We start from the raw sequence: 25,541 nt of genomic DNA on the forward strand, positions 1-25,541 counted from the left end.
GGTGCACTACCTGACCATTCTGTCTCAGTCACAGTCTGGGACCAGGACGAGTATTGGACAAAGGCACACTTCTATCACAATCTAGGACTGACTCGCTCCGTGATGCCTTGCTCTGACCTTTGGTGCACTACCTGACCATTCTGTCTCAGTCACAGTCTGGGACCAGGACGAGTATTGGACAAAGACAGACTTCTAGTCACAACCTTGGACTGACTCGCTCCGTGATGCCTTGCTCTGACCTTTGGTGCACTACCTGACCATTCTGTCTCAGTCACAGTCTGGGACCAGGACGAGTATTGGACAAAGACAGACTTCTGTCACAACCTTGGACTGACTCGCTCCGTGATGCCTTGCTCTGACCTTTGGTGCACTACCTGACCATTCTGTCTCAGTCACAGTCTGGGACCAGGACGAGTATTGGACAAAGGCACACTTCTGTCACAATCTAGGACTGACTCGCTCCGTGATGCCTTGCTCTGACCTTTGGTGCACTACCTGACCATTCTGTCTCAGTCACAGTCTGGGACCAGGACGAGTATTGGACAAAGACAGACTTCTGTCACAATCTAGGACTGACTCGCTCCGTGATGCCTAGCTCTGACCTTTGGTGCACTACCTGACCATTCTGTCTCAGTCACAGTCTGGGACCAGGACGAGTATTGGACAAAGACACACTTCTATCACAATCTAGGACTGACTCGCTCCGTGATGCCTAGCTCTGACCTTTGGTGCACTACCTGACCATTCTGTCTCAGTCACAGTCTGGGACCAGGACGAGTATTGGACAAAGACAGACTTCTGTCACAATCTAGGACTGACTCGCTCCGTGATGCCTTGCTCTGACTTTTGGTGCACTACCTGACCATTCTGTCTCAGTCACAGTCTGGGACCAGGACGAGTATTGGACAAAGACACACTTCTATCACAATCTAGGACTGACTCGCTCCGTGATGCCTAGCTCTGACCTTTGGTGCACTACCTGACCATTCTGTCTCAGTCACAGTCTGGGACCAGGACGAGTATTGGACAAAGACAGACTTCTGTCACAATCTAGGACTGACTCGCTCCGTGATGCCTTGCTCTGACCTTTGGTGCACTACCTGACCATTCTGTCTCAGTCACAGTCTGGGACCAGGACGAGTATTGGACAAAGACACACTTCTATCACAATCTAGGACTGACTCGCTCCGTGATGCCTTGCTCTGACCTTTGGTGCACTACCTGACCATTCTGTCTCAGTCACAGTCTGGGACCAGGACGAGTATTGGACAAAGACAGACTTCTGTCACAATCTAGGACTGACTCGCTCCGTGATGCCTTGCTCTGACCTTTGGTGCACTACCTGACCATTCTGTCTCAGTCACAGTCTGGGACCAGGACGAGTATTGGACAAAGACAGACTTCTGTCACAACCTTGGACTGACTCGCTCCGTGATGCCTTGCTCTGACCTTTGGTGCACTACCTGACCATTCTGTCTCAGTCACAGTCTGGGACCAGGACGAGTATTGGACAAAGACAGACTTCTATCACAATCTAGGACTGACTCGCTCCGTGATGCCTAGCTCTGACCTTTGGTGCACTACCTGACCATTCTGTCTCAGTCACAGTCTGGGACCAGGACGAGTATTGGACAAAGGGACACTTCTGTCACAATCTTGGACTGACTCGCTCCGTGATGCCTTGCTCTGACCTTTGGTGCACTACCTGACCATTCTGTCTCAGTCACAGTCTGGGACCAGGACGAGTATTGGACAAAGACAGACTTCTGTCACAATCTAGGACTGACTCGCTCCGTAATGCCTTGCTCTGACCTTTGGTGCACTACCTGACCATTCTGTCTCAGTCACAGTCTGGGACCAGGACGAGTATTGGACAAAGACAGACTTCTGTCACAATCTAGGACTGACTCGCTCCGTGATGCCTAGCTCTGACCTTTGGTGCACTACCTGACCATTCTGTCTCAGTCACAGTCTGGGACCAGGACGAGTATTGGACAAAGACAGACTTCTGTCACAATCTAGGACTGACTCGCTCCGTGATGCCTTGCTCTGACCTTTGGTGCACTACCTGACCATTCTGTCTCAGTCACAGTCTGGGACCAGGACGAGTATTGGACAAAGACACACTTCTATCACAATCTAGGACTGACTCGCTCCGTGATGCCTTGCTCTGACCTTTGGTGCACTACCTGACCATTCTGTCTCAGTCACAGTCTGGGACCAGGACGAGTATTGGACAAAGACAGACTTCTATCACAATCTAGGACTGACTCGCTCCGTGATGCCTAGCTCTGACCTTTGGTGCACTACCTGACCATTCTGTCTCAGTCACAGTCTGGGACCAGGACGAGTATTGGACAAAGGGACACTTCTGTCACAATCTTGGACTAACTCGCTCCGTGATGCCTATTCCGGACGCGAGGTTTTTTTTACAGGGTAAGTTCGTACTATTGTGTACACTGACAGCCAATCAGAGCTCTGTAACTTCATCTGACGTCATCAAGTAAGAAATGCACGTGTTGTTAGTCAGCACACAAGATCAGCGATGCACATTCACAAATGGTGCGAGTTCGAATCTCGAAGGACCCAAACAATTATGCAAATGGCAAACCACTACTAGGCTATGATGTTTCTGTGATGTTTTATGCCCATGGTTTGCATTCTGAAACACTTGAATTCATTTTGAGTCTAGTAACAAGAATCAGTCAATTAACTTACACTTCCTTTGCACTTGTTTGGTTGATATTACCCTAATCTTTATTTTCATTAATTGATTTTGAGCATAATAATTACAACGTAATTGATATAACATATAGTAAGTTGATCCATGTCACAATTTCAGCGGGTGCATGTAAATTGGACATTTGGCCAGGCGCCCGGGAGATTGGGCGAACGACCGCGAAGAAAGAAATAGGTCAATAAACGAATAAAGCAATTACGCATGTGCAGTGAGCGTTTCCGGTGGCACTTGGTGAGAACGCCGCCATTGTTGAGAAAATAAAATGTCACGATTGTCAAGACCGCCAAATACGTCGCTTTATGTGCGAAATGTGCCTGATGGAACGAGGTATTGTATAAACCAAAATGATCTATGATACATAAGTAATGCAACTTCGCCAATGTTTTCGTTGATCGTTGTGTTGTTTTGAAGAAATTGACCCCCTATTGAAACAACCAATTGTCGCGTTTTTGTTGTGTTACCTACCGACCATGCTGATGAGTGTTGTGCAAAGCACAGTGCATGAGTGTCATTGCGTGAGTAGTGTGAATCTTTCTTTGTGCACTGACCCCTGTATCTGGCTTCGCGCCCGCCAAGGTTGGAGGTGGATGATAATTAGTCGGATTGGGCATATTTATCACTGCATTATCAGCATATCTTTGACTCCTGAATTGAATTGATCCTCTATCATTCTAATATCCCACCGACCGACCAAGGTTGAGACTGACCGTTGTGTTGTGTGCGGATTGAATGGGATTGGGTGTATCGCTTGTGTGTATCATCTGTATATGATGTACTCGCACATTCCTATTCAACTGCTGAACTGTATCAAAAATTGTAGGCCTGACTGAAGAATTGACTGCCACTTTTTTGCTCTAATGATTGATATATACTAGACTTGTCTGATTGAATTTGAATCGCAAGAACTTCGGTCTCGGATGTGCTGTTATTAGTTTGCACATAACTGACCAATCAGCCAACCAACAGAGCCAGCAAATGACGTAAATCATGCATAATCATTACCCAAACATATATAGACTTTTACTAGAGCACCGTTTTTGCAACGGTTATTCAAAGGTCAGTCTTAGTAATCATGAACATGTACCCACATTTAGGCCTACATCTACATGGAAAGAAAGTGGAAATAGGCCTACTGAAAATTTGTAGAATGGATAGTGATTAGTGTTATTTACTGTTGTTGTGGTTAGAAATAGTAGAAAGTTAAAAATAAGATATTGTTGTGAATACGTTTGAGGGGAGAGCTACAAGTACAAGTTGTGTCTGTCTTTCTCTCAACTCTAGACCAGAAGAACTGCGTAGCATGTTTGGCAAATACGGCTCCATAGCTGATGTGTACATTCCACTGGATTTTCATACAAGGAAAACTCGCGGGTTTGCCTACATACAATATCCTTTCGACACGTACAAGGTGATGTATTGCCAGACCAGTGTTCTTATAGGATCTGTTCTCTTTTGTTTTGTTTCCGTTTCAGGTTATTGAGTCATAAGCTGATATTGTGTTTAATCCAGTGTGAAGAAACTCCCTGGCCCTTCCTCCAATACATGCAACCATTCTGCAAAAAAAGAGTGAAGAGAGTCATCAACACCAATCAGTCTTTTCACCAATTCTACTTGTCAAAAAAAATATCTTCATGACACATTTTCGGCATTTTTAAAAAGGTACTTGTCGCGCGCATGACGTGCGATCACTTTTAGATGATGCATGTTGTTGCATTGATGACAAAGTATTGAACAGCCACATGGATGAGACATGATTTCAGCTTATGAAATATTGGATTATTGTGTGCACTGCAAAAGGCTCAAACAAAACCCGCTTTATTTCTGAAAAATGGACATTTCAAGTTGCACTTCAATTGTATTGATCATGATGGGCTTGATTGAAAACTGAAAGAGAAAATAGTGCAGAGGGAGTTTGGTATCACAGTTAAAACTGTCTGAACTGCACACAATGATCTGATCCTTGTTGTATCTATAAGTCCTCCTAGTGACTAGTTCCCTAGGGCGACTTCAACTGGTGATGGTTGTTCTTCGTGATAAAGAATTTCATTTCGCTTTTCCTTTCTTGTTTTTGTCAGACACAAAGACAAGAGTACATACCACGGTCTAAGATTACCAAGGTTACTAACAGGCTTGACACTTAACGCCCATCCTTCTTGAGGGAATGAGCAAGTTAACTCAAAAGAGCAAGATCAAGTACCGTTGAAAGAGTCGAGTCTGACACAGAAACAGAAATTTCAAGTCATGTCGCTGTCGTGTTCAAGTAAAGTTAAAAGATCAAGAAAAGGGAAAAGTAAAGGTCAAGATTTGGACAAGAATCCAAGATCGGCTATAAAGACCAAGATCCTCGGAAAAGAAAGGGTTTGGTCTGTGGTTACGTTCGGACAAAGACTCGAGCAAGTTTCAGAGACGAGGCATATTTTGACAAGATAAAAAATATCCAATTTTGACATCACAGCAAAATTTTAGCAAAAAAAAATCATTTCATGAACAGGCCTAGTTTGAAATTAATGAAATCGGAGGGAGAAATTTATTTCCTTATTTTACCACTGTTGCCATCGTTTTCTGGAGTTAATGCCAAAAAAATTATTACAATTAGGAAGTTTTACTGATAGTGATAATCGTCATTTAGGCTCTCGCCATGCTTATGTATACATGCAAGCACTAACTGAATAGCCTACGTTACAGTATCTTAACATGTATTGGTAGAATATTCATGTACAACAACTTGTGTCCTTTCACAAAAATGAATTCGGGGCTGTATTTTAATGAATTGCAATGCACATGTATTGAACATATAAGTTTTAAAAGTATCCCACGAAAAGGTGGCAACATGTGTTCTAGGGTTCTTGACAAACTGCAGACCTGTAAGTCTATTCATTAAATGCCTACTTTAATTTCAAATGAGAACTTTTATCCTAGAGTGGAGGTACATTCATGTACGTTGACTATTGCACAACGCTAGTCTGAAGTACGCTGCATGCATACAAGTTGTGGTAAGCCCACCTGGCATGGAAGTTGAGGTGTCCATGGTATTGGTACCTGTAGCTGTGTGTGATAGTTTGATGAACTACATTTAGGTCTTGAAACATTGGAAACAGCTGGGTTGATTGAAGGAGATGTGGTGATGAAAAACAGGATGAAGTTTTCATTTGAAATATTAAGTGGTTCTAAATCTGTAAGCATAAAAGTAGTATGAGTTGATTACCTTCACATTACAATGCCAACTTGCAACACCTTGCTGAAAAGTGTGTATCCTTTTAGCTCAGAAATCGAACCCCGGATTTGCACGAATCTCTTTTTTTAGCTGTCCTTTAAATGTCTTTTGTGCTTTGTCGTGGGGAGAATTTAAAATTACCATCATTGTTGGATGGAGGATTAGTTTAAGTTTTGTTTAGTTCATTGATATAGATGACATTTTTAGGGGACATAATAATAATATTGTATTTTAAAATTGATTTGGAAAATTGGAAGTGGTGAAATGTTTTCTGGAGTAAACTACATAAAACTAAAGAATCTGATTTTGTGGAAAGGGCCCTGATAAATGGATGCAGATATTCAGTGAGTGAAATTTTCCTGCTAGGTTTCAGCTGACAGTTGTTGACACCTAATTTAATTGGTTGCTGACTGCAAACAGTGGACACTGAACTTTGTTGTCACAGCCCTGCATACTGTTGTAGAATGCTGTGACTTCTGCCTGTATGTTCTGTCGTTTTTGTTTCTTTCCAATTCATTATGTTTTCGTTCATTTCATTCTGTTTTTTGTTACGTTTTTTTTGTTATGTTCTTTTTATGTTGCTTTAAAAAGTTTTCCAAAATTCTGCAAAACTTCTTATAATCTTTCTTTTGTTTGAATCTTTTTTTCTGTTGCTAAACCTGTCCTAGCTTCAAATTCAAAAAAGTTTGAATCTCACACAGACAGTCCCAGCCTACTTTGAAAATTTGGTTTTTCAAGTCCAATCACACTAGCCATGCTGACTGGAACCTGAAAAAGTCTTCTGTTTTGAACCCATTGACCTTAACTCTCAGTACATTTGATGACCAAGACGACGCAGAAGATGCCAAATATGGCCTAGATCGTAAACTAATGTATGGACATGAGTTAGAGATTGAATTTGCACGAGGAGATAGAAAAAGTAAGTGATATGGGAGACTGCCCATAGAGGTCAGCGGTGCACGAATTGGTCTGGCTTTGCTTTTGGTAGATGTGGATAGTGTGAGGTGCACGTAATGATCAGTTGTGGATGCAACATTTAAAAAAAGAGCCGTCATGTTTATTTCGATATTAAACGGATACGTACAATTTACTGCAAAATGTACTCAAAACCATCGCAAAAAATTGAAAGGACTTTTAGCTGTACTATATATGTAAAAAAGTATATAAAAACTTTCATGCAAAATATGCGTGATTTTTTCTTTGACGTTTATAGTTTTCCTTGACTCGACTGTTGTGCCTGCATACTTTCACTGTCTCAATTCGTGCACCCCTGACGTTTTAAAGAACTTGGAAGAAGAAGTGGTGTTCCCTCAGTATCAGTTTGGTCCCCCAACCGTCCAGTTCAGCTCATTTTACTCGAGACCACGTTGTGTTTAAAACCTTAACTGCAAACGCTCGATGACCCGAATGATGCTGAAGATGCCATTGATGCCCTCGATGGAACGAGGTTGTTTGGTTATGAACTTGAGGTTACTTTTGCAAGAGGAAACCGAAAAAGTAAGGAGTTCTGATGAATTTATAATTGAAATTCAGCTTCCTCGCTCAGGTTACTTGCACATAATTTACAGGACCCTGTGTTTATGAATCCTATATCTGTGATGATCAGCTGGCTGTAGGTTTTGGTGAACCCCAGCTGTGGCCCCCTCTAGTCTAATCAATTGGAATGCCATGGGCAGATTGTGAAGAAAGTAAGTTCAGTTTTTGCTATGAAGCTTAGACTGGAGCAGTCCGCCTTTACTTTTGAAGGAAATGAATAAAACATATTGTTAACATCCCTTGTATGTTGTACAGTCGCAAATTTTGCTCGTGTGCATTTCTGTCCCAAGTTAGGAGTCGTATTCCTACCAATACGTTTCTTTGCAGCACCTAATCAGATGAGGTCACGTGAACGAGTGCCACGAAGGAGAAGTCCGTACTATGGAGGAGGAGGCGGTGGTGGCCGGTATGGAGATCGCTACGATGACCGGTATGACGACAGGAGAGGAAGGTACAGGTCGCGCAGTCGCAGTCCAAGGTGGGTAGATTTTGAGATTTGCCCTCCAAGCAAATTCGCCTCAAACTTGCATGTGGAGCACTTTGACTGAATATTCAATCGTGGTACATTTTCTCACAATGTGTGGACTTATTGAACCTTTACACCATCAGAAGTGGTTGCCTGTGGTTGCTTTTTTTAATCAAAGTTTGAGAATATATCGAGACTTATGGATTGCGGAGAGGATTAAGAAATGGCATTTTTGCTGTTAACTCGGGGATATCTCGATAAGATTGGCACTTATGTCATGTTCCAGGTACCGGTCACGATCTCGAAGTTTTGACAGATACCGGTGAGTTGGTTCGCATTATTGGAATCGATAGAAAGCATGACTATACATTGTGTACCATTTCTTCAGTGATGAGATGTTGTGGTGAGGAAGCGGTGGGGGGGGGGGCACAGTGTCGTGTCGTATGGAAAAATTGGTTACATGTACTTCACATTCCCGTGACATCGAAATGAGGTCTCAAACCTCTGAATTATCGATACTACTAGTATACTATACATCCCAATGAAGTATTTCAGTCTCATCCCTGAAGTGTGTTGTGTTGGTGTCCTTAGGTTTCAGATTTTGAGAGATGTTGTCCACTTGTTACTAATCTAATTCAAATTTTGTGTGTAGTTTTCAGTAAGTTAATGCGTCTGCCATTGATCACCAGAGATTTTCAGTTTATTTTAGTCGGTTGTTGTTGTCCTTTCTCATCATATTTAGTGCCCCTACCAACCCCCCCCCCCCCCTCAGTTCTGCTGTTTTTTCTTCAGCGTTCTACTTCTAGGTTGGACGTCTACTGAATGATATAGATACGATTTGCTCTCAGGCAGGTTCGATGACTGAAGATCACAATCATCATTTAAGACTAAAAATTGTGTTATTGAATAGGTTCCACTGTGCCAGTTGAGTTATTTGGTAAAGTCTTGAAGTGCAGTTGCAGCATTTGGATTTCCCCTTGCCCTGTTTCACCACTTTATTGCCCTGTTTTCAAGTACAGTTACTTCTTAAAGTCTTGAAGTGCAGTTGCAGCATTTGGATTTCCCCTTGCCCTGTTTCACCATTTTATTGCCCTGTTTTCAAGTAGAGTTGCTTCTTCCAGGCGTCGATCACGCAGCAGGAGCCCTTATCGAGGAAGGTAGGTTGAAACTTCACTTGGTATTCTTCAGAACTGCTGGCAGTGCCAGTCCAGCTTAGTTAGATTGATTGAGAGAAAAAAGGTCAGAATATCAATGTAGAGGCCATGCTTTAGAGAATAAGATGTTAGATAAAAACAGAGGATGTGTTGTTATTGTTAATTTTATATCATAGAACTGTTCAGGTTCTGTTTGACTTGGTACATCTTGATTACTCTTGCAGATCTTACTACTCTCGCTCCAGAAGCCGTTCAGGATCTCGGGCCCGTTCACACCGCCATTCCCGCCATCACCACAGAGATCATCATCGCAGCCCATCAAGAAGCCCACGCAGGTATGTAGGGCATTTCTCCGTGAAATGTGATCAGAAAATATTTCTAACTGAATTTTCATTCTTGGGGATCTATTGAGTATTGACCTCATGATTTTGACCATGCGTAAACGTTTTGAGGGGCGGTTGTTATAAAGCATGTCAGAGTGTGTGCTGGGATTAAATCTCTCTCTTGTTTCAGGTCACGCTCTCGCAGTCAGTCTCGCTCCAGATCTGGTTCCCCGCCACGTGACGGCAGCATGTTGCGGAGTCGGAGTCGCTCGCAGTGATCATCGAAAGCCAGTTGAGCTCATGTAAATAGTAGCTGAGAACAAGTACAATACAGATGAATTTGACATTGCGCATTTGTAGGACATTCCTGCTCCAACTTAGTGTGGACAACGTTATATTGAGTGGCTTAGCTCTCTGCTTCAGTGTATGTCTGCTTGTGAAGTCTTGATGTCAGATTCCACTTCTTTTTACAGCAAGTTGCTTGAACACTTAGAACCGAGGTGTCTGGACAATTTATTGATAAGAATTTGGTTGGTCTGCATTCAAATTAAAGGTCTTTGTAGATAACTGTTCACACAGTATTTTTATAAAGCGTGAAGTTGGCTGTTCAGTGAAATTGTAACTTCTCAATTTTTGGTGAGCCTGGGGAGGACAGATTTTCTAATTTTTGAAGAGTAACTATTTCTGCCAGTTTAAGTTTTTAAATCCCTCGGTGTCACTTGTAGTAAGGAAGCCAATGTGTATTGAATGCTGTTATCATTTCTGCCAACTTTTCCAACAAAACATTCAAGCTTGTCGTAAGCTTCGTTCACCTGCGTCCTCTGTGCTCCCTGATTTCACATTTGAATATTGAAATATTTGCACCTGTAAATAATTCCATGTGTCATCCTCCTTTGTTGGTTTGTAATTTCCAAAAAGTGTTTCTAATGGCGGTTGTAACAAGCTCTTTGTCATGTTGTCATCACACACATACAGGCAAGGTAAAGGTGGTACAGTTAAAGCCCTGTGCCAACTGTTTTCTATGCTGTTTGTGTTGTTATTGTACCTCTCTGCCTTGATTTGTTTCATTCCCTTTTCAATTATTTTATCATCTTCTTAGACCGAGTAGACTTTGTACTTCATTTAGGAACTGAATACATTTACGGCAAACATTTATTCTCTCAATTAATGTCATCAAAACAATGTGTTATTACTTGCAGCAAAATAACCTTGAAAATGTGTGACTCTGTGGAAAGCAAGTCGTAGCGCTGATCTTAAGATATTGTTTGTTTGTTGTTACATACATCTCCAAAAAAATAGGGTAGGTTTGTAGGCTAATAATCTTTTGATGAACTAGACTACATTTTTGGAGTTGGGGTGTTTCTCTGGATATGTAGGGTAACTTCAAGCAAACAATTTTTTGGGGGCAGCATAGTGTCTGTTATAAACGAATCTCAGGTGAGGTCACAAGTGCTTTTAAGAAAATTTAGTGTGATTTCATTTCATCAACACCTTGAAGAAAGTGACTTCTGTGCACTTTGATAGGAATTCTCATCACAAATACTACCATGTTAGTTCAAACCCATTTTAATCATTGACATTGTAATCAGTTTTGGTTGTAGTTTTAGTGTAAGCCAGTTATCAGCATCATTTTAATGCCTCATCTTGAATTTTCATTTGATTATTGAGGGTGTTACTTGGTGGTGTAAGAGTTTGTTTCAGTTATTTAAAGGTGTATTTTAGCCTGATCTATCTGCTTTGATATCGTGTTGCTTAGAGTATCATGTGTTCTGAATTCTACTTAAGGTTCTGCGAAATGACTTAATTCTCAGAGGGCAATTAGCCTACCAACTAGGCTGTACATGAATCACTGAAACTTGGGGTTGTACACTCTCAAGCTGAATTAACACTAACAAAGCTTTTATTTTACTCTGCTAGTTTAAGTCTTGATTTCAGGCCCAAGATTCTTCAATGGAGGAATTGACTAAGTGACTGTTGTATTTGTTTATATGCCTAGATTGTTGTAAACTGTATATCAGTGCAAGAACTGAGTCAAGTCACATCAATTAAAGTTGCTTGGTTAGTGACAGGGTCAAGGACAAACATTTTTTGTTGACCGTCAGTTCTGGACTTATCAGCTTGTCAACTTTTTCTTTAAACATGAGTTGCTGCATTTTGAATTAAAAGTTTTACTTGTTCTGTTACTATTGGAAAAACACTCTGTCCCGAAGGAAAAGAGTTGCCACTATATGGTGTATTCAATAAGCTAAGAAATTTGAACTATGTCTTTATCAGATCGTCCAATTAAATTTGGCCTTAGTGGCACAGCTGTGTACATAAACAAATACATTCAGGTCATTTTGATTTGCTGTTGACCACTCCATCTAAAATATCACTGCCCAAAACAGATACTGCAACATTTGTATTTCATTTCTGTATCATCAATAAATCATTTTATCATAATTGAGGAGTTTCTTCTTAACATGTTCATTGGTTGTAAGTGATGAGTGCTTGCCCAGGATGAGGTACTGACCATCTTGAATCTCGGCATCCTGAACCTCAGGCCAACATTCGGCACCAACGACCGTGCTTTGACAATGTGGATCTCCCATTGATGCTCACACCATGTGGGCTGTGCTGTTGAGCTGTCGGATCTGATTCGGTCTTTTGTGACTCTTGTCTCTATCACCGATTTGGCAAGACCATTAACTGGCAGGGCTGGTTCTTGCTTCCCCAGTTGGCAGGACAACAGTGATGCAAGACTTGGTACACTCTCTGGCAACTTGGCGAGCTATGAAGGGGAGGGCACATCCAGAAGAGATACGGTGCACTACTGTCTCATTGGCCGAAAGTCATTTCTGCAGGCCATAAATAAAGAGCGACGGTAAAATACACAGGCCCGCTGCTGTCCTCGTTTTTCACTTTCGCTCCGATGTCTTTGAACAGGGTGACACGTTCATGTACTGCACAGGGTGGCCCAGACCTATTTACCCTCACACAATGGATGCACAATAGAATTCTATTGTGACAGGAAAAACCTTTCTGGCCAACCCTGTCGAGTTTCGTGAGTTTCCTCATCAGCCTCACGCAGGGGACCTCAGCTGGCGCCATCTGGGCTAAAAAAGTAGAACTACTCGATTACTTTGAATTAAAAATTACCCCGTCTCGGGGTGGAAACTTCCCCTCTTTAGGGGGAAACGGGGGACGAGTTATTCCATGAACCCCCAACATGGTGCTGACGACCGTTGCCGATCACAGCTTTCCTTAACACCTTCAGCGCCGAACCTACGTGGCCCAAATCCCCCTCCCCTTTGAGCTGGTTATCGGACTCATGGACTTCATGAAAGAACTATGCCATCGCCATCTTCAGGACAAGGTAGGAACTGAAAAGAGAAGAAGAGGTCTTTCCAGTTCCTACCTTTCCCTGAAGATGGCGATGGCGTAGTTCTTTCATGAAGTCATTTAAAGTTCTGAAGTACGCCATCGCCATCTTCAGGGCACGGAGGAACTGAAAAGACCGTTTCAGTACGTTTCTTGCCCTGAAGATAGCGATGGCGTAGTTCTTTCATGAAGTCCATGAGACTCCAATAACCAGCTCAAAGAGGCGGGATTTGGGCCACATAGATCTACGTGGATCGGCGCTGAATGTGTTAATTCACCCTACTCATATTCAAGAACCTTTCTCGTGGCATCGTACTCCTGTGCGGACGTTTTATGTGCGTACTATGTAGTATGACTGGCCAACGGAAGGGGAGCCAGGAGCGGGCTCAGGACACCTGCGATAGGGTCCGTGTACATTCTGTATAGGCCTACATACATTTTCGTGATTTAAAAAAAATTAGTGCTAGGAGTTTCACCAAAGTTTGCAGAAGTGTAGCCCTATATCTTGTCAATGACATAAGAGAATTTGAAAAAATTCCAACGATTCTAAATTGTTTTAGCGCTTTCATAAGACATGTCAGAATTTGACAAAATATGTGGCCGTGTTAATATCTACCTCCTGTGAGAGAATATCTAGAAAAAGATTGCGTTCCTATAATTCAAAATCTTCTGTTGGTTTATATCATTAAAAATCAAGCCCAAAATGTCTACTTTAATTGTCATCTAGTCATCCAGCTTGGGGCTTGCATGGGTACGACCATAATAATATTCAGTGTAATTATTCGCAATTTTGTGTAGCTGACTCAGCAATTAATGAGGTAATCCCTGTCTATCAATTAATAATCAGCCCCTTACGAAAAAGTTCTCAGATTTACCATGCTCACCATGATTTTCCCTTAAATTTTCTTGGCAGAACTGCTTACAAATTCCTCACCTATATTAGCTGGCACAATTTAATGTAAACATGGATTTTCCCACAAAAAGAGAGTGCGAACCAGACAAGGCAACGTTTGATTAAAAGGAACTATAATTTATTGTTGGCAGGTCCTCCATCAAAGTGGTAACCACACAAAAAATCCTCAACGAATTGGTGATCTAAAGCTTGTTTGAAATAAAATTGTCGCTCTATTTCATATCGCCTTAGCCTGGCTATTACAGGCGAAGAACGAACTATAATGCCACACTGAATGATAAAACGACAGAGCCTATTTCCCAAACCAAGCCACCATTAGGGCACCCGAGACATAAAATCCCTGTTTCGGCGAAACTTTAATAGAAATAGGTGTTATAGTAGATTCGATGAAACTAAATAATGGGGAATCCCCGTATTGCGTGACGGGTATTTACAGTCCGTACTATAGTTTCGTCGAATCTTTCATAATCGGTTTCGGTCATATTATTGCGATCGTTTGTTGATAGTGACCCTTGTGATCTATGGATACTAATAGACGGGTTGTTCTCAACCTAGGAGGCCATCGGCTGATTATCGAAACCAACGGTAAGTAAAGATGCGACACCTTTTTGAATTTATACTTACGAAGGCATTAATTAAGTAAAAGTAAAAAGTTGATAAGGTAGGTGCTTGTAATCGTCTTTGTAGTAGTCTCCATGCAGGTCAAGTGGTTTTCAATATACCCCGCCTGTCGATATTACAATACGATGGAGTAAAAAAAGCCTGAATCTCAGGATGCATGTTTTCGCTTGGTGGCCGCCACGATCAAAGAGTGGTGGTGGTGGTGGTGGTGGGGGGGGGGGGGGGGGGGGGAGGCAGGGAGGCGACTCCATTTAGACGGAGGGGGGGGGGGTCATCCTGTACGTCCTTCGTATCGGGCGACAAGACGAGGCCGGTCCACTGCCCGGAGAGTACCGGACTGTGTAGACTCGCGCTGGCAAGCCCGCCCGCCCGCGATTTTTTTGTTATTGTCCTTTCTGTAGGTAGGCCTATGTTGCAGGCAGCATAACTCAAATATCTAAAATCTAAATAACAAGGGAAAAGAAACGCATTATAAAAAAAATAAAATATAAAGTAAAAAAGAAAAAGAAAAATGTTGTCCACAACCGGTTTCGAACTTGCGACCTTTGGATCGAACATCGTATCTACCATTTCTGACCAGCGCTCCACCAACTGCTCCAATGTTTCTAAGACGTCTGACGTCATGTATTTGTCGATATCTGATTGGCTGAAAGTCCCTGTACAAATGTGCAATGTACTGCCTGAAAGGTTTAGGAAAAAAATTCGCTAGCGGCTTGTGTCATTCCCCTGGTGGGGACTTACAGAACTTGTTGGCTGTGGTAAACGAGAAGTCTCCGGTCTTTCACAGCGGGCGGTTGGTGTGAGCATCTTGACCTCAAGCATTTTTTTATTCATGCACGGCTTCCTCCCTCTCAATTGGCTAAAATCATTGATTTCTCGGTCCTCACAGTATGTCAGTGTTGATTCAGCAGTTGTTTTGGCAAAGACATGTTTTTTTTTGAGTTTCTGAAACCAAAGCGCTACTCAATAGGCGGCTAACAAGAAACTACGCATTTTACTATTTTTGCCGACGTATGTGTACACTGAACTTGGGATGTGCGTCGGCCCCGTGTTGAAATGCCGTCCAGTGCCAGTTGGTGCGTTTTTCGCTGATTTGTGCAAAATTCAACATATCTCAAAAGTTCAATGGTTGACCCTCGATTTTTTAAAAATTTTTGTGTAGCGTAAGCAACTGTCTTTCATGGGAGAATGGCCACTGTAAGAATTATTCAGGAAGAAATGTATAATATTTGGGTTTTTTCGTGATTGTCCGGCCCAATTAGCAATATTGCCATTTGGGATGGTGAACAGAGCTAGGAGCAAATGTGACGATTATGATTTATTTAAAGAAACAAAATGCCCGATTTAACTTCCTGCAGAATCAGGGGAATAGGGCGTTTCCAGTGATATACGACACAAATGGGTTGTCCTCATGCATTCACTTTGGAAACGCGTTATAAAATAGATGTTACGTCCTGTTAATGGGGCACGTCATCATCGCGTACATTTGGGAAAAACTCCCTAACGAGACCTATAAAGAGAACCATCGTTATCTTGGGGGAGGTCGACTTTCGCAATATGTTTTAATTTTTACGTCTTTTTACTGTTATTGATATTAATTACTTATCAATTACTGTGAACCCGAATGATCACACAAATAACCCTCAACTTGATTCTATTGGAAAACATTTTCTGAGGTAAGGGGTGTGAAATAGGACCATATTCCTACCAAGCGATTTTATTCATATTCTGCATTGTCAATCAATGTCATTGTGTGTAGCCCTACTTTCGTACGCTACGTGTGCATTCACCCTTCGAAAATAAATTTCAGCCAAAAACTGACCGCTGTCTCTTTATTTTCAGGAGCGCAATGGAAGGAAAAGGGAACAAAGGAAGGGGGCGTGGCCGAGGTCGAGGACGGGCAAGAGGCCAGGCCCAGGGGCAGGGAGAGCAGGATCAGGTACGGAGGCCAGATTCCGGGCAGCCTCGGCCACTCCCGGCCCCTGCTCCTGCTCTTCCAGGTCCAGTTCCAGTTGCAGTCCCAGCTGCCAATCAGTGGAGGTTACCGCCGCCTCTGAAGGACGATCAACCTTTACAGTCGCAGGTTCCGGTAAGTTGTGTTGATAAAATACAAGAAGTGTTTATCTTAACTTTGTAAGGGTGGGGGGGGGGGGGAACTGTGCCGCTCTTCACAATCACAGCCCCTTTCCGCTCTCCCTTTTTAAAAGTTGCTTGTTCAGGCATTAATGATAGTCATATTTGTGTTTAACTTGGTGATCTATCAGAATATTTCATAAATAACATGTTTTTTTATTAGCGTGGGCAAAGTCAACCAGCATCGGAAGCCAGCAGTCGGACACGAAATCGAGGTGGCGGAAGTGGTGGGGCAGCCTCCAGGGTTGATGAAGTGACAGATGACATACGAAGAATGGACATCGGGGTGGCACGGAGAGACCCGGTTCTTGGAGAAGGAGCAGCGCGTGGGCAAGGACACAATGCTCCAGAACGCACAAAACCAAGGCTTAGCCATGATGATGATAGGATCATCACTAAGCCTGATAATTGTAATGGCAAAAGAGGTAAGAATCAGTGTCTTTCAACTGTCAATTTTAATGTCGCTTTTGTCAAAATACAACTTTTACTATGTTCTTCTATTGTGACAGATCAGGACTATCAGGAGAGATGGCACAGCTGTGGGGAGAGACAATGGCATGAAAAGTGAGACCAATGAGTCCTCAAACACTCAATCTCCCTGACCTACTTGCTGTTTCTTAATATCTTCATGTATGGTCTGTTTCTTGTGCAGCACTCGGGACGTAGGCGAAGCTCGATCTTCATACCAATCGGCTTAAATTGAGAGTCCACTGCTGGGTGAAAGCTGCGGTGTGTATTTAAAGAGTCTTATGATATCTCTTTTCAGGTTCTACTGGTCAAGTAACGCAGCTTCTTGTCAACTGCTTCCACCTCGATCAATCACATGGTAGTAGCGTCATCTATCAATACGATGTGGAGTTCAAACCTCCGGTTGCCAACAAGGAGCAGAAAATTGGGATTGTGAAATCTCGTAGTGATATAATTGGCAACATCAGTGCATTTGACGGTTGGATGCTGTTTCTGCCAGCAGTTCTGCCCAATGATGTAAGTGAAGTATTTATAAAATAATCATTGGAGCATCCAAGTCCCTAGATCCCTTTAAAGTAATGACCTTGCATTTCTGAACCACATAAAAATTGACCTCAAATTCTGACATACATCCATGTTTGGAGCAGACAATAATAGTGATCTTTTCTTGGAACCTTGTAATTGTCACGGTGGTCTGATCAAGTCATTCAGGTAATACGATAACCCAACCTTTGTCACATTTTATGGCCAGACCCATATTAATCTTCGAAACTTTTTTTCAGCCAACTGTGTTTACTGTTATCAAAAGGTTTGATAACGAGCCGGTTGAGGTCACCATAAGGCTTCGAAGGGAGCTTCCCGCAACAGACCCAGTTTGTGTTCAGATGATGAATGTCATATTCAACAGGTATGATTTGTGAATTGTGAACTCTTGTGGTGAATGACAAAAACCATTGCACTGCCACATGTAACTCCTGTTCTTTGAAACAATTGCTTGCCTACAAGAATAAAGGAGTTTTAGCTTATCTTAGTGGACTGGTTTATTATCACATGATAGGGTCATACCAAATTCCTTTCTCGTACCACCTCATACTTGGCATACACGTATGACACCAGTGTCTTCCCTGATGGTTTCAAATTTGAAAATTTCAAATTGTGGGTGTGTGAATGATTAACCTTGATGACACCAAAACCCTATGAATTGCATTTAAAGTCTATAAAACTGTAAACTTAAAATGGATCAAAAAACTAAATTTGCGTCTGACAGAAAACGAGATAAAACGTGATGATGAGGGACATCTGGAAATGAAGAGAGTAGAATAGCATTTTGTCATTACAACACACGACAGACAGTAAATGTTTTTCTTTTTCTCACTATTTTTTACAGAGTATTGAAGATGATGGGGATGGAGCGTATTGGCCGAGATTATTTCTGTCCAAATTTAAGCATTGCTGTTCCACAGCATGGGTAAGTCAAGTGGTTGGAATCGTCGAAAGGGAAAATCTGACGCCATTTTACGCCAGTTTTTTTGGCAGGTATATGGCATTTGATAGACTTTTTGTGTTGGGTCCTTTTTATGACAGTGCTGGCCCAAATAAAACGAAGTAAACATGTTTAACATTACTCTCTTTATCTTACTTCAGTGTGGAGATCTGGCCAGGCTACGATGCTAAAATCCGTGTGTTCGAGCATAACACTATGCTGAGTATTGATTTGAATCATCGTGTCTTACGCAAGTTGACAGTTCTGGATGTTATGTACGATATCAAACAGGACAACAGATTCCAGGACAAGTGTGTCAAGGAAATAGTCGGTCAGATTGTCTTGACAAGGTGTGTATAGTTTTCTCACTTCTCACAACATCAGACACCAATGGAAGGTCTCGTGATAAAAAAACCATAAACCACAAGAATTTGGTGTAATTTAATTTTGTAATTTGGAAACATTAACATCATTATTGATTGATATTTTGTCTAGGTACAACAATCGCACGTATAGAGTGGATGACATCCAATGGGGCCAGACTCCAAAATCAACTTTCGAGACGCGCAACGGGCCAGTGTCCTTCGTGGATTACTATGCCAAGGTAGGTTGAGTTAACAGGTTACACTCAGTAATAGCAATGCAGCGGACCAGTTTGCAATAGTTGTGTGACCAATAGCCCATATTCAAGACTAATTTTTGGCCGATCATATAGTTTCTGTCTGTATTTTTGAAGGTATCCTTTTGCAGTTCACACTTATTCAGCAAAATCCATGAACATAAAATGCCCGCAAAAGTCTGGTTGTTTACAGTAGGTATCACATTAACCCTTTTTTGACGTCATCTCCTCAGGCCCACAATGCTGATATTAAAGAACTGGGACAGCCACTGCTCGTGTCTAAGCTCAAAGCAAAGGACAGGCGAGCGGGGCAAACTGATGACATCCTGTTGGTTCCTGAATTGTGCTATATGACCGGACTCTCCGACCAAATGGTGAGGGACTTCCGCGTCATGAAGGACATTGCACAACACACAAGAGTCGACCCAACAAGTCGCAGAAAAAGGCTGGAAGGATTCAGCCGGGAACTACGGAGGTACGCAATTGTTTTTTAACGCTTAGCTGTTGACTGCAGTGTTTTGTGGTGGATGTTGTTCTGAAGGTGACCTTTTGATTGTGTGTAAAACACCAAATGAAAGTCTGATCACAATCCAAACAGGGTTTTAAGTGTAACTTGTACGTTATTCTCCTTCTGTCACTTGGACCAATAACACTTCGTTGATAACCATAGACTTTTAAAGTGAGGACTCTCTTATTTTATTCTACAGTAGCCCCCATTAGACAGGTCCATGCCAGGCAGAAATGGCGTCGTTTTCCAGTCAAGGTTTAGTGACATTGGGACAAAAACTTAAATGAACATCGATCATCATTACTGCAGATTATGAAGAGTAATATGTCAGTAATCTTTTGAATTTCATTTGTTTTCACAGCCATGACAATGCTAAACAGGAGTTGGCTAATTGGGGCTTTGGCATTGACCATCAGTTGGCAACTGTTCAGGCGCGAGTTCTCCCACCAGAACAGATCTCTCAATGGGGGGAGAACAGAGTAAGTTAAATTTAACTTGTATTGCTCCTGCTTAGATTTTCCCAGGAAGGATGACATAGAATGTTGCAGGCCTCATTTGGAATACATCCAAAATGCTTTTGGACTTATTTTCTGCTGATATTATCACTTTCGGGCCAAACATAGGTCTGTTATGGATCTTTTTTGCATTATAATGATGTTCATGTCGAAGGTGAGCTTGCCTCATTGACTTTATACTTTCTCAAAGTGCATGTAATGAAATAATTTTTTCAATACAGTTCTCCTATAAACCCGCTGAAGCTGACTGGGACAGAAACATGCGAGGTCGACCTCTGACCTTTACTCCACCAATGACCCACTGGGCCCTTCTCTATCCTCCAAACTGCGGCAATCAAGCACGGGACTTTGTCTCCACATTACAGAGAGTTGCTGAACCCATGGGCATCCAGCTTGGTGTACCTGAGGAGTAAGTACCCTTTTTGTTGTTTTTAAACTCCACAGGGTAATAAATTAAGTTGGATTGGCAGAAAGTAGTCGAGCAGCCTTTCAGTCTAGTTAAAACAGTAGAAATTTGAATTTAAAATCTGTGAAGAGACATCACATTTCTTTCCTGTGGTGGTGTTCTAGTGTTCAAGCTAAGATTGTTTTAAAACAGAAGCTACAACCACGTTGGGGCTTGTACCGTTTTCTGTAATGAACTTGAAACTTAAAATTAACATAAAGGAAGCAGGGGATTCTGATAATCTTATTTTGTTGTCTTTCCTCCAACAGATTTATACCAGTGTGAATTTTGGGTCTATCTTTTTTAGGGTACGGTTGGCTGATCCTAGAAATGACACCTATGTCCGCGCTCTCAAAGCAACGATTCATCCACGGCTGGTCATAATTGTCTGCATCGTCCCTTCAAACCAGACAGATCGTTACGACGCAATCAAAAAGATCTGCTGCATCCACCACCCAGGTAAGTGTCTTGTTGGGCATACATGTAAAAAATGCCCAATGCTGGATTGGACTACACTTCAGCATAAGTGAAATGTTGGTACATTCTAAAATATAAGTGTCACGTGTTGAGCATTATGGGCGCGTACATGTAGTCTGTATTCTCATCCTTTGAGTACTTTAATTCTTCTTCCTTCTTCAGTGAATTCGCAAGTCATTGTCAGCAGAACACTCAGCAAGCCTCAACAGTTGATGTCCGTCTGCACAAAGATTGCACTTCAAATGAACTGCAAGATCGGAGGTATCGGATGGACCCTCACAGTACCGGTATGTCTGCTTATAAAAGTCTAGTGCTAGAGGAAGTTATTTGATTCTCTGTGTCCCTTCTTTCAGAGCTGTCCAGCTCCTCTTCAAGATGAATATGTGATGGGTCTCGGTGCAGTGTCCGCATGATAACGTTATCTTGTTAAAAATTTCAGCTGCCAAGGACGATGATTTGTGGTATGGACACTTACCACAAGCGCGGTTCACGATCTGTTGGCGCATTTGTAGCCAGTGTGAATCGTACCTTCACAAAGTACCACAGTCGATCTGCTTTCTTTAACGAGAGCCAGGAACTCCATGATAACCTGAGGACTATGATGACAGGTAAGTTTTGTTGTCTTGAAGAGTCCGTACATCGCATTCAAAGTCATTCGAAGTACAGCTTACCTATGAGACTCCAGCCGGGGTTTCCACAGGTTTTTCTCAAGGTAGACTGGTACCCTTGATATTCAAGAACTACAGAAATAACAGATATCAAATTTCTCCAAACTGCAAATGCTGCCTGTAAGTCAGAATTCGTTATGGATAAAACTGCAAAACTGCAAAATAAAAAATTTGAAATCATCGTTTAATCAGTTCATCTTCTGTATTTGCTCTGTAGCGTCCATTAAGAAGTTCTTGGAAAAGAACAGATTCCTACCAGATAAGATCTTTATGTATCGGGACGGTGTTGGTGATGGACAGCTCGATGCTGTCTTCCAGCATGAAGTCAAACAGATTCAAGATGCTTTCAAGGCATTTGAACGACCAGATGGTTCACCATATCTGTAAGTTTCATAACTTCTAGGGGAAGAAAGAAAGGAAAGATTGTACAAAATCTGCCAATTTTGTCTGGTTGAAGAGGGAGTCACCTGGTCAGAGGCCTGATAGGGTATTGGCATGTACCAACAGGTGGTGATGATTTTTTTCACTGGAGTATGCGTCTAAATGATGTCAAAACTCAAAAACTAAATTGATGCTTCTTTCAGTACAATGCAACTCCCGAGAGGCAGTTAGCGCCCTGTTATAGCACCCATGATTTTACTGTTCACCTATTGTTGCCATAACTGTAACCAACATCATCATTTACTTTCAACAGAGGTAAATTTTTTTCTGATATTGCAGACCATCGCTGGCTGTGATTGTAGTGAAGAAAAGAATCGCCACAAGATTCTTCAAACAAGCCGGGAATCAATGTTTGAATCCTCCACCAGGCACCGTGGTAGATGATGTGGTCACCAATGCAAATTGGTAAGTATACTCACATGAGCATTTACATCCACCACATTGATATGTAACAAGTGAGATGTTATTTTCATTATTCAGGATTTCTCCACGAATTGTCTTATTTCCTCCCGTTTCAGGTATGACTTCTTCATCATCTCACAGTCCGTACGCCAGGGATCTGTCTCACCTACGCACTATAACGTCATCTTCAACACGATGCCACCGACAATGTCCCCAGATAGGATGCAGCAACTCACATACAAACTCTGCCACTTGTATGTCAATTGGCCGGTAAGTGTAGCGAATCAGTTTCAAAATATTTATAAAGTGGGGCGGGGATTATCTAGTCTGGTCTGGGCAGTGTAGCAAAGTGACTTTGACTTTTGACAGAGGCCACAAATCTCTAAAGGGTTAAAATTGTGAGATTTTATTTTCTCATGAATATTTTGCTGTAACTTCTAACTGGAACTAACGATGTCATTTATTTTGTTCCAGGGGACTATTCGTGTTCCTGCTCCATGCATGTACGCTCACAAGCTGGCATATCTGGTTGGAGACAACCTCAAGGACACGCCATCACCTAACCTCCAAGACTTCTTGTTTTACTTGTAAACAAAGATGGGGCGACGGTCACACTATATGAGAAGATTCTAACGGACAATTTGCTTTTGGAGTATGGAAGTGTCGAGAGATTTCAGCAGATAGTTTTTGTCACATCTGTGCGAAATAGTTTCAACTAATATTAGATCTTATTCACCCTGTTTTTGTGTTCATAATGCATGTGTTTTACGAGAGAGAACTTATAATGATGTTCTTGTTCTGGGGGTATGCTCGCAAGCTATTTTATCGTGTTGGAGAGAGCATCAGAACTGCGGCATAAAACTTGACTGGATTTTACATGTACATGTAGCACTGACTTGGTTACTGGTGGTACAAGAACGGAAATGTTAGATATGTTGTTCGTCTCTGTGACTTTTGGCATCAGGATGAGTGTTGGTTATATGAATAGTATAATATATATAAACGATTATAGGATTTTACTGTTGTTTTTATGATGAGTGTATTTTGTTTATCACTTGTGCAATTCCTGTTGATGAAGTTTAAAGATGTTAGAGAATGGTTGCTAAGTTTAATTGCTGTACACAGAAACATGTACGTGTAGGTTTGAACTTATACTGTGTTGTAACTCTAATCTTTTCTCATGTTTTTGACGTAAGAAAAGCAGATGGAACATTGATAAGTGGGGAGCACTTAAAAATGACGGGATCATATTCAAGTCCTTGCATGAGAGGCTCAATTTGGTGCTGGTTTATGTTACATGTATATAGCAACGTGTAATAGCTTGTTGCTGTGAATGTGTTATTACATGTATGTAGCTGTACGAGGATGTGTTTTGTTGTGGATGTCTGTGCACTCTGTATTAAGTGTATACCAAGTAAATATCACTGCAGTTGGTGTATTCAGAAATCAAACATTGAACGCTTTACATGAAATTTCACTACTTTTCATGTAAAAACTTGGAGAATTTTTCTGGAGATTAAAACCAGACGCCTCGCGAAGAAGATGGGTGCAAGAATGATTTGGCCATTTTGGCTGGTAGACCCCCTTTCAATGCTTATAAAATGTTGAGCCAGGTACAGTGATATTTATGGCGGTGAAGTTGATGATGATGATAATAATAACAATGGTAACAATAACTTAATGACTCCCAAGGAAAACAAAAAAAGGATTATTGACACTTTTGAGGGTTTTGCTACGGCAGACATGTTAACAGCAAATTTTCTGCTCTTTTCCATAAATCCATTTTGCCCTCTGTATTATTCTCTTGCAACTTGATATGATGGGTTCACAGTATGTTGTGGGGCAGTTATGTTTCAAGGCCCAGTTGCTCAATCGATGTTAAGAGACCAAAGCCAGCATTAGTTTAAGTAAGCGTTATCTCCTACGGTGAATTTCATTTACAACTATAGACTTGACACCAATGTTACAGCTATAAACGATTGAGCTACTAAGCCCAGATGGTTGAGAATTTATCTGTTTCATTTTTTTACTACCTCTTCACCATATTTGTTTTGCTTTGGAGTCTTTTGGTTATTACCTTCTGGTCATCCAGAATTCAACCCCCATTTTAACTGTACTTAAAGTTGGTACAGAGAACTCAATAGATGCCAGGAGGAGTGTCTTATACAGAGAACTCAATAGATGCCAGGAGGAGTGTCTTAATGGTCAATGGGAAAAATTATGCCCTAATGTGACTAAATGCTACCCATTTTTGTGTAATGGGTCACATATACATGTAAACTGTGAAAAATACACACCTGCAAAAGTTTTGCGGATTAAAGTTTTTGGGATGTATGATTGTATGCTAAGTTAGGAAAGTGTAATGATATTGTCGGGTAGCGGAGTTTGATACGGTTAAAGTGTTTACCCAGCTGGTGTCCCACCTGGATTTAGCACTTCAGAGAAAGTCTTCTTGTTCTTGTGTAATGGCAGATATCCATGCTTAGCTTAGCACATTGTCTGTGTTGTAATGTAAATGTATTCATATATTGTTCATTTTATTACAAAAAAACAAAAAAATCAAAAATATAAGTGTAGAATTTTATCGACAAGGTGTCTAATAGATATCACCAGGTTTTTCTTGTGGAGATTGGAAAATTCTCATATATAAAAAATTATCATATATACATGTAGATTAAATGGGAAAAAGTTTTAGAATTTATTTGTTATGTTATCTGTTTAACCTCATGGAAGATGTTTTGTAGAGGAATACAGGAACACTTGAGCAAACCAGAGAGGACAGTGGTACTGGCTCGGTTGTCCCCCGATGATACTCCCTCTTTTGTCTGAACGGGCAGTGTCCTATCCAGGCCTCTTTCCCTCAAGGCTCGACCAGAACCATAAGTCCCATCCTCTTACCTACCAGTCTCACCGAAGACCAGAGTTCTTCCTGTTTTGGTGTGCCTGCTTCACTGCCAACTAATAATGACAGTACCCAATCATACATGTATCAGTATACCTGTTGCAGGCTGCAATAGACTTGCTCGTTTGTATTCATCGACTGTTCCCTAGTGGA

At 41.6% G+C, this 25,541-nt stretch overlaps 2 protein-coding genes across 10 annotated transcripts; both read left to right on the top strand.

Annotated features, from left to right (window-relative positions):
• Positions 1–2,951: 2,951 nt before the first annotated feature.
• LOC135489851 (serine/arginine-rich splicing factor 10-like) lies at positions 2,952–11,875 on the top strand. 8 transcript variants are annotated; one of them, XM_064775441.1, is made up of 8 exons: positions 2,952–3,067; positions 4,022–4,126; positions 6,770–6,873; positions 7,818–7,968; positions 8,243–8,278; positions 9,078–9,113; positions 9,335–9,445; positions 9,624–11,875. In XM_064775441.1, exons 1-8 carry the CDS (start codon positions 3,003–3,005, stop codon positions 9,709–9,711), a joined length of 696 nt encoding a protein of 231 aa, XP_064631511.1. In that variant the 5' UTR covers positions 2,952–3,002; the 3' UTR covers positions 9,712–11,875. The 8 variants fall into 8 exon arrangements, with proteins under 8 accessions (XP_064631511.1, XP_064631514.1, XP_064631513.1 ...); XM_064775444.1 differs by having other exon boundaries at positions 9,356–9,445; XM_064775443.1 differs by lacking the exon at positions 6,770–6,873 and adding an exon at positions 7,348–7,451.
• A 2,315-nt stretch (positions 11,876–14,190) lies between these two features.
• Positions 14,191–25,183, top strand: LOC135489828 (piwi-like protein 1). Of its 2 annotated transcripts, none has more exons than XM_064775387.1 (18): positions 14,191–14,291; positions 16,170–16,416; positions 16,624–16,885; positions 17,227–17,444; positions 17,711–17,835; positions 18,316–18,396; positions 18,573–18,761; positions 18,907–19,015; positions 19,264–19,505; positions 19,900–20,017; positions 20,275–20,462; positions 20,806–20,957; positions 21,138–21,262; positions 21,415–21,583; positions 21,861–22,026; positions 22,364–22,489; positions 22,603–22,756; positions 22,961–25,183. In XM_064775387.1, exons 2-18 carry the CDS (start codon positions 16,177–16,179, stop codon positions 23,075–23,077), a joined length of 2,781 nt encoding a protein of 926 aa, XP_064631457.1. In that variant the 5' UTR covers positions 14,191–14,291; positions 16,170–16,176; the 3' UTR covers positions 23,078–25,183. The 2 variants fall into 2 exon arrangements, with proteins under 2 accessions (XP_064631457.1, XP_064631456.1); XM_064775386.1 differs by lacking the exon at positions 14,191–14,291 and adding an exon at positions 15,858–16,003.
• The last annotated feature ends 358 nt before the right edge of the window (positions 25,184–25,541 follow it).

The sequence above is a fragment of the Lineus longissimus genome, chromosome 6 (assembly GCF_910592395.1).
Source record: "Lineus longissimus chromosome 6, tnLinLong1.2, whole genome shotgun sequence".
In the NCBI taxonomy this organism is placed as follows: Eukaryota; Metazoa; Nemertea; class Pilidiophora; order Heteronemertea; family Lineidae; genus Lineus; species Lineus longissimus.